The sequence below is a fragment of the Myotis brandtii genome, unplaced genomic scaffold (genome assembly GCF_000412655.1).
Source record: "Myotis brandtii unplaced genomic scaffold, ASM41265v1 scaffold589, whole genome shotgun sequence".
In the NCBI taxonomy this organism is placed as follows: Eukaryota; Metazoa; Chordata; class Mammalia; order Chiroptera; family Vespertilionidae; genus Myotis; species Myotis brandtii.
Window position 1 is genome coordinate 254,666 of NW_005370220.1, and position 9,051 is coordinate 263,716.

Here is a 9,051-nt window from a genome sequence, read left to right on the forward strand (position 1 = left end):
GGAGCAAACAGCTATGGCTGATCCTCAGCCCTGTCCTAAGAGGACCCCGGGTCTCAGTGTCCCGCGGTAATCTCCCGCGGTAATCGCTGCAAGCACCTCTGAGAGAAAGCCGCCCTCGAGTTCCGCCCGATGCCAGACAGTCCAGTTCCTCCCCCTATGAGTCTGGGTCCCCAGAGACTCGCCCGGAATGGATTTCAGAGCAGTTGGGAGGTTGTGACTCCCTCCTGATTGAAAAAGACACCAGCATTCTCTGTTGCCAGCCCTTTCCGCGCACGAGCCTCCGTACCTCTGCACTTTACTTCCGCACCTCCTCTGAGTCTCAGTGTGCTTTTCTCTTTCCTTCTAGTTGTAGAATTTCCACTCAGCCAGCCTTCCTGTGGTTCTGGATGATGTCTGTTTTGTCTTTTAGTTGTAGTTTTGAAGTGGTTGTGCGAGGCAGCAATTTCAGGTGTTTACCTATGCCGCCATCTTGGTTTCTCCCCTCCCATGATGTATTTTTAAGACTTAATTTTTTTAGAGCAATTTTAGGTTCACAATAAAATTGAGACGAAGGTGCAGAGATTTCCCATATACCTCCTGCCTCACACATGCATAGTCTCCCCATGACCAACATCCCTCACCAGAGCTATACATTTGTTACAACTGATGGGCCTATATTGGCAGATCACAGCTACCCAAAGTCCATGGTTTATATTAGGGTTCACTCTTGGTGTTGTACATTCTATGGGTTTGAACAAATATATAATGGCATGCACCCAGCATTATAGTATATAGAGCATTTTCAGTGTCCTAAAAATCCCTGTGCTCTGCCTATTCATCCCCCTAAATGCTTTTTAAAGTTTATCATTGAGCATAGCTTTTGCCCACAGGATTCTGGGAACATAATTTCTGATTCCCCAACCACACCACATTTTTACATGAGTCTGTGTCTTTGTACATGCTGTTCCCTCTGCCCGAAATATCCTTCCACAACATTCTTATTTATGAACTCCTTACTCATCTTTAAGACCCATCACTTCTGGCACCATTTTTTCTGACTGACACCCTCCACCACCCCAGCCAGGTGATTAGTTCTCCCTCCTCAACACCCTTTCATCCTCCAGGGCTTCCCCTGACCAGGGCCCATATCTCATTCTATTGTGATTGTATGTTTCTGTGTCTGTCTGCCCCACTAGACTGTGAATCTCCTTGGGACCAGGATGTCACCTCAGTGAGATAAGACTAGGATATAGTTCAAACCTAAAAAGCTGAAAATGAGTCAGTTGCATTGTACCACAACTGAAGAATGATTATACCAACACAGAGTTCCCAAAATATGTCCATGGAACCCTAGTTCTATAAAAATGCTCCCAACTAATTTATACAGTGCAGTAGAGGGGACACTGTACAAATTTCCCTATGGGGAGAGGCTGCTCTCATCAACCAGGACAGGCCTTCTGGTCTACCTGGCAGTTTCTTTCTCATTATAGAGCCGAGTTTCTTGATCTGGATCTTTAGAGAGACTATCAACCCCTTAATATTACATACAAAATACGTGTGTGTGTGTGTGTGTGTGTGTGTGTGTGTGTGTGCATGTCTGTACATTTTTCTAGGAGGAAGTCCATAGTTGTTATTCCTAGTGAGTCTGACTCTAGACAAGAGAAAGGTTAGGAATCACTATGTTAAAGGAAAATGCTCATGTTCTTACTTGTACAGGGTGTCCCAAAAATATATATATACATTAACAGCTGATGATTTCTATTACCTTTTGAAAACAAAATGTATTTTAATAAACACTGCCTTTATAATTATTCAAAGTGTGTATACATTTTATTTTTGGATACCCTGTATGTTAGCTTCCTGCTAGTATGGTCACTGTCAGTCAGTCCTTCTCAGTCTGATCAGCTAATGTTCACTTACCAAATTGAGGTTCTGGAACCTCCAAGGTACTCCCCTGGCTGAGGGGCCAATGGTCCTTTTTGACCACATGGTATCACTCACATCTAGGCCTTTAGCTGTGATGTCTCCTTTGGCTGGAAAACCTCTCCCTGTGCCTTGTGATCAGCTCTCAATTATTCTTTGGGTCTCAGCTTGGCTGTCATTTCCTTCTTGAGACTCTCTTCAAATTTCCAATTCTGGACTAGGTACCCCTTCTTTGTGTTCCCACAGAAGCATTCCCACCTTTCCGGCCCCACCCCCAATCTAGGGCCATGTTTTCCCCTTTCGTCGTGCTTATTCCATGATGTAGTCAACTGTTTATAGGAATTGTCTGCTATCTGTCCAACTGTAAACTCCATGAAGGAAGGGGCTTTGTGTCTAGCTTTTCCATGTTTTGCTGCCCACACCAAGCATAGTGTCTAGTATACAATAGGTGTCCATTAAATACTAGTTGAAGGGGACCATGCAAAAATAAGTACCTTAGCCTGGCCGGTGTGGCTAAGTGATTGAGCATTGGACGTGTGAACTGGGAGGTGGCTGTTCGATCCCCAATGTGGGGCATGCAGGAGGCAGCCAATCAATGATTCTCTCTCATCATTGATGTTTCCTTCTCTCCCTCTCCTTTCCTCTCTGAAATCAATAAAAAATATATTTTTAAAAAGTACCTTAAGCCTTTCAGTGCTATACTTATGTGCTGTCACAGTCAGACCATTGATGTCATTTCCCTTACTTCTAGTGACTGTGTATAGAGTTGATAGTTTAAGATTTTCAATTAGTGAAACATTCAGCTAATCAGTTTTTGTCTTTTATTGGCAAAATTTTCTTTCTCATCCAATGCATGTGTGCGCACACACATGCACAAACCTGCGTGTGGATGAGAGAAGAGAAAACATGTGCCACAGGGTGTCAGAATAAACATACCGGCATTTCGCAGAAAGTGTTTCATATAGTCCCTGACGACCCTCGTTTTCGGGTTGTAGAAGCCATCTCCACAGTCATAATAGCCTGCAGGGATTTTTCTAGGCGGGTCCATATTGGAGAGTTGAGAGATACCTTGAAAGGATAAATAATGGATAATTAACTCACCACCAAGGCCAAATTCAAACCTAGCCTCTGCCAAAGTCCACTTCGGGCCAGTTGCTCATGTGAATATTGGTTCTGCTGTTGGACTAAACACTCCCCATTGAGGGCCAGGAGCAAAAGCAGCAGGAGCAGTGCCCCAGAGCAGTGTCCCAGAAATGGCTGAGTGAGGGGGCGTCTTAGGAACTGGACCCCCATCTCTTTTCCTTGACCCCATCTTCCATTTCTAGGGACACCATGATAAGGACACATTTCTGGAGTCAGTGAGACCCTGAGGATGCTCCGAGTTGGCCATGTGGATAGAAGGCATGTAAGGAGAGGAATGGCATTCAAGGTGCTGGCAGAGGCCAGAGCAGGTGCTTACACCTCACTCAGAAGCCCGTGGAGTCAGGCACGTATAAGGAAGAACAGAAGGAAAGAAATGGGCCAGGTGGGCAGGGATCAGGTGATAGAGAACCTTGACTCTCACCCAAATTAGCATCATAGCCGCCATTTATCGCTTATTATGTGCCAGGTATTTGGCTAAGAGCATGACTCCTACTATTTCACTTCATTCTCACAGCAATCCTGTGGCCCTGTTTTGCAGATAAGAAAACTGAGGCTCCAAGAGGTCGTGACTTGCTAGGAAAGTTATCCAGCTAGGAAGCAAGTAGATATCCAGTTTGTAACCTGTATATGAAGTTTCTGCTATCAGGGGAGGAGAGGGCCTAGGTACCATGCCCAGGACTGGGGACATGGGAACCACCACGAGGGCAAGAGGAGCTGGTGCATCTTTTAGGTCATGTTGTATATGTTGGAATATGGAGGCCTGAGCAGAGGGGACAGGGTTGGGATGAATAACTTCCTGGGTTTCATATAATTTGTGGTTCTCGTAATTCCCTGTCCTCTGGACTGAGGCCTGGATGCCCACTGAACATGGCCCCATGCTCATAGCTCAGGGTCCTGCACACTGTAGGCTCTCCTGTGTTGGTTAATGATGACCACTAGGTACACCATTGACTAACAATTACTGAGCGCATTCTCCAAGCCAAGCACTTTCTAGCAATCTCTCCTGAAGCCTCTTGCACATGACCATCTCCCAGATGCTCAGAGAGGTGAAGGGGCAGCCCGAACCCTCTCCCTGCCCTAACAATGTCTGCCCTGGCACTGAGGGGGGCGCTGTTGGAGAGGTCTGCAGAGTGCTGAGTGACTTGGGAAGGAAGTGGGTGCTTAGGACCAAGCTGCTCTGCTGGGAGTCACAGGAGGAGAGGGCAGGGTGCAGGGAAGGTCATCGCACTGCCTTCAGGTCTGAAGAGGCCCAAGCTTTGGCCAAACCAGCCACTGAGTGAGAGCTGGGGGCCTGTGGCCGGGGAGCTCTTTGCCTCTAGGCCTCTGTTCAGGTGAAGAGCGCATGACAAAGTCCAGGCCCCGTCATCACTAATCCAGGAGGAGCCATTTATAAGTTTCTCAAGTGGCTCCAGAACCTGGCTCTTTCGTGTTCTGTGACCTCTGCTCATTTCCTCCTCTCCTTCGGGTTACTTCAATAGGCCACGGCCCACTTATTAAAAACTGCCTTTCGTCTCCCTCTCAGTTTGGGAGTGAAGGAGCCTGGGTACCTGTAGGCTTCAGGCCGTGGCAGATCTCGGTGTAAAACCTCCGGTCGTAGCCGTCACAGTAATGCCAGTTCTTTGCATCATACTGCAGTCCGTCGGAGAAGGTGTACGTGCCCTGGACAACAAGGAGCACACAGGGGATGTGAGGAAGCCCTTCTTTAACCAAGAAGGACAGACGCCAAGGGAAGAGGTGACTGCCCAACTGCCACAGAAAAGAAGTGGTAACTTTCACAGATGATGAGAAGAAATGGATGTTCAATGCTGAGCTGTGCCTGGCACTCAAAATATGATGAAATGTGACCTTGGGCAGATGACCTACCCTCTCTAGCCCTTGGTGTCTTCCTTTGTACAATTAGGATAACAATAGTACATATTTAATAGGGTTGATTCAGTGAAATTCAAGGAAATAGTAGATGCAAAGCATTTCGCACAGTGCCTAGCTAGCCTGTAGTAAGCACTCAATAGATGTTTAAAGTTTTTACAACTCTTTTATTGTTATCAAAGCTCAAAAGGTCAGAGCCATCTGTCACGGTCCTTTGTGAAAACACGTCCATTCTGCTTTTGCTGCCTTAGTGCCAAAGGAAGCCCCAGGATGCAGGCATTGCATTGGCCTGCGCATCAGGAAACACGGGTGGAAATTCCAATACTATTAACTCACTGTGTGACCTTGGGTAAGTCACATCCCCTTCCTGGGGCTTAGAGTCTTTAAGCTCTAAGACAAGGAGTGTTTCTTAATCTTTTTCAGGTCATGAGCCAGCCCCATACACACCCTTGGTGAGACTGATGAAAGTTATAAATCCTTTCCCCAGAGAAAAATATAGTCCCATACACACAAGACTTTTCTATATAAATCAGGAGCTTTTGCTGGCTCCCTGAATTCTGTTTGTGACCCACAAATTCCAGGTTAAGAATCCTTGGATTAGATGATTTAACACGATAGTATCAGTGGTGGTGGCAGTAGCAGCTAACACTTATTGAGTGCCGACTGTGTGCCAGATACTGAGCTAAGCGCTCACATATACTGCTTCATTTACTCTCCCAGCCATCCCAGGAAGTGCCTGATACTATTGTGGCAGGCTGAATAATGGTCCCCAAAGATACTCACATCTAATCTCTGGAACCTGTGAATATGCGGAGCATACGTGGGAAAGGGGACTCTGCAGGTGTGCTTAAATTAAGGATCTTGAAGTGTCAAGATTATCCTGGGTTATCTGGGTGGGGGGCCCAATGTAATCACCAGGGTCCTTATAAGAGGGAGGCAAGAGAGTCAGAGTGACAGAAGATGAGGTGATGACAAAAGCAGAGGGAGAGGAGATGGAATGATGGGAGCAGAGGTCAGAGTGATGGGTGGCCATGAGCCAAGGGATGCAGGCAGCTTTTAGAAGCTGGAGAAGGTAAGAAAATGGATCCTCCCACAGAACCTTCAGGAGGAATGCCGGGTTGCTCAACTGTTTCAGACTTCTGATTCCCAGAACTGTAAGATACATGTTTCTGTTGTTTTAAGGCACTGACTTTGTAATGATTTATAACAGCAGCAATAGGAAATTAAAAGAACTCATCCCCAATGTATTGGATAAGGAACCTGGGTCTCAAAGGGGAAGTCATGGGCTCAAGGTCACACAGTTAGTGGCTTAACAGGATTCAAACTCATCATGGCCTAACATCAGGGCCTCTCCAGGGGCCCTTCTGGATTCAGAGGGAGAAGACCCCAGATCCCTGGATGTCAAGAGGAGGCACCGGATAGGGAAGGCAGGGTGGTGTGTGTGCATGTGTATGTGTGCATGTGTGTGTATGTGTGTGTGGTGGGAGTCCTCCTGTCTGAGGCTTTCTCCTCTGCAGTCGCCCTCCCAGGCTAATCACCTGAACAGCAAATCCCTTTTCCCAAATGGCATCGTATCGGCTCCCATTGGGGAAGTACAGGGTTCCTTGGCCGTGAAACATGCCGTCCTTCATATACCCAACATATCTTGTTTCAGTAGGGAGGATGTATTCGGCATCACCCTCCATCCTGTAAAGACAAAGGGAAATCATTGAGCCCTGTGTGGCAGCGGGAGGATCTGAGCCAGCAGGCACAGGAGACAAGGAAGAACCTAACCCCGATCCTCAGATGTTATCATCCCAGCAATATTCTGCTTAAAACCAAAAGTTTTGTTTTGTTTCCTTCAAAAGCTCAAAAAATAAGAGGAGCTGATGAAGGGAGGAGAGTGTGAGCTGTTCCTCCTCTTCCTCATAGAGAGGCTGTCCTGAAATATCCGTCATTCCTGGGAGCATCCCTGGGTAGGCCCAGAGAGGGGAGGGGTGTGCCCAAGCCACACAGTAAGCACTGTGAAGGAGAGACCAGGGCCAGGTTTCCTGGCAGCTGGCTCTGTGTCTTTCCTGCTAAGACCAGCCCAACCCTACCCATTGCACCACAAGTGGGATATTTGGAAAAGTATACAATTTGGACGGGTTACATGGGTCTGCTTAAGGAATGCTTTCATTCATTCATTCCTTTACTCATTCTCCATTCTTCTCCACTAGCTGGAAGTCACTGCTCCTAACTCTGAACTTCTTTAGGCTTTTGTTTAGTACTTCTGTTGGATGCTTGTCTAGTAATTGTATATTTCATCTCCCCTATTTAATCAAAGCATCTAGGACAGCGGTTCTCAACCTGTGGGTCGCGACCCCTTTGGCGGTCGAATGACCCTTTCACAGGGGTCACCTAAGACCATCCTGCATATCAGATATTTACATTACGATTCATAACAGTAGCAACATTGCAGTTATGAAGTAGCAACGAAAATAATTTTATGGTTGGGTCACAACATGAGGAACTGTATTTAAAGGGCCAGAAGGTTGAGAACCACTGATCTAGGAGGAAGGCCTTGGTATCCTCAACTCTTAGAATCATGTTTCTTCTTAAACAGATGCTCTACAAACATCTACTGAGTAAGAAATGAAGGAAACAGAAAGGTCAGTGAGATGACTGAATGGATGACAGATGCCACTGAGCCCCAGGCCCAAAGCGTGAAAGCATTGTGGTTAAAGCACAGCTTCTGAGCCATGCAGACCTGGAGTCCAAGCCGGGCTCCACCTCTCTGTGCCTGTGTGACCTTGGGCAAGCTCCTTCACCTCTCTGAGCCAGTTTCTCATCTGCAAAATGGGGATAATGACAACAACCCCCTAAAGGTGTTGAGGTAATTAAATGATGGCTACAAAACTGTAGCAGAATGCCCGGCATATACTAAGAGCTCAAAAACTATTTTGCCTTTATTCTATCGCAAGAAGTAAGAAGAGAAAGAAATCTTCCTTCTTCTACTACCGCTTTGCTTGAGATCACATAATTTCTTTATTTTTTTTTTTTAGGTTTATATTTCCTTTAATTCTTGCTCTTGTACTTGGCTTGTGGTCAGGAAAAATTAATAAACATGTATCCTTTTCTCTTTTTTTTGCTTAATCCCATCACATCATTTCTAAGCATAGTTTCCATCTAATCCTTCTCTGAGATTAGATCCCCTTTTTATTACTGCAAATTGGACATCATTGTCCTTCTATAAACCTTCTACAGACATCTCCAGCTCACCCAAAATGGAACTCACTCTCTTATTTTTCAAAGCAGCCCCTCCTCAGAGTTCTCAATTTTCATGAAATGGTATCAGAATTTTCCAGGTTCAAAGCTTGGAGCTGGCCCTAACCGTTTTGGCTCAGTGGATGGAGCCTCAGCCTGAGGACCCAGGGGTCCCAGGTTCGATTCCGGTCAGGGGCATGTGCCTTGGTTGCGGGCACATCCCCAGTGGGGGGTGTGCAGGAGGCAGCTGATGGATGTTTCTCTCTCATCGATGTTTCTGGCTCTTTGTCCCTCACCTTTCCTCTCTGTGGAAAATCAATGGAATATATTGAAAAAAAAAAAAAAAAAAAAAGCTTGGAGCTGGGCACTGGGCTGGGACTGGAAGCAGTCTCTGAGTAGGACCAGAAGCCAATCAGCTGCCAAGTCCTGGCAATGAAATCCCCAAACTGTTACATGTTTCTATTTCCTGCAGACCCACTGCCTCTGCCTCGGCCCAAATATATATGGAATGAATGTATCTCAGCTTTGACGCTTGAGCAAGTTACTTCACTTCTCTGGGTCTCATTTTACTGAACTGTAAAATGGGAATAAACAATCCTACCTGAAATTGTTGTTCTGAAGGTTAAAAGAGATAAAGTTCGTGAAAGTGTCTACTACAAGGTCCCTTTAAAAGGCACAGATGTTCAAGACATAATGAATCAAATGAGGCCCTTACCTCCCATCTACAAATTCTCCAATATATTGGCTCCCCGTGTACTGCATGGCGCCTGCCAGCTTAGCTTAGTTTCCAGGCCTTGGGACCCCGGAGTCTCAGTGTATACCGCCTCACTATGACAACCAGGAGGGGTGGGCGGAGCCAACGCGCTCGCTCAACTTCCTGCATTGCGCACGCTCCCTGGCTCGCAGAAGCGCAGA

At 46.4% G+C, this 9,051-nt stretch overlaps 1 protein-coding gene across 1 annotated transcript in view; it reads right to left on the reverse strand.

Annotated features, from left to right (window-relative positions):
• Nucleotides 1–9,004, reverse strand: part of MORN5 (MORN repeat containing 5) — a 26,890-nt gene extending 17,886 nt beyond the window's left edge. Inside the window, exons 1-4 of the mRNA XM_005879190.2 lie at nt 8,852–9,004; nt 6,450–6,597; nt 4,593–4,704; nt 2,839–2,970 (exon numbers count right to left, since the gene is read on the reverse strand). Of these exons, the coding sequence (XP_005879252.1) occupies nt 2,839–2,970; nt 4,593–4,704; nt 6,450–6,597; nt 8,852–8,898 (439 nt within the window). The 5' untranslated portion in view covers nt 8,899–9,004. The remainder of the gene's footprint in view (nt 1–2,838; nt 2,971–4,592; nt 4,705–6,449; nt 6,598–8,851) is intronic.
• Between the last annotated feature and the right edge of the window lie 47 nt (nt 9,005–9,051).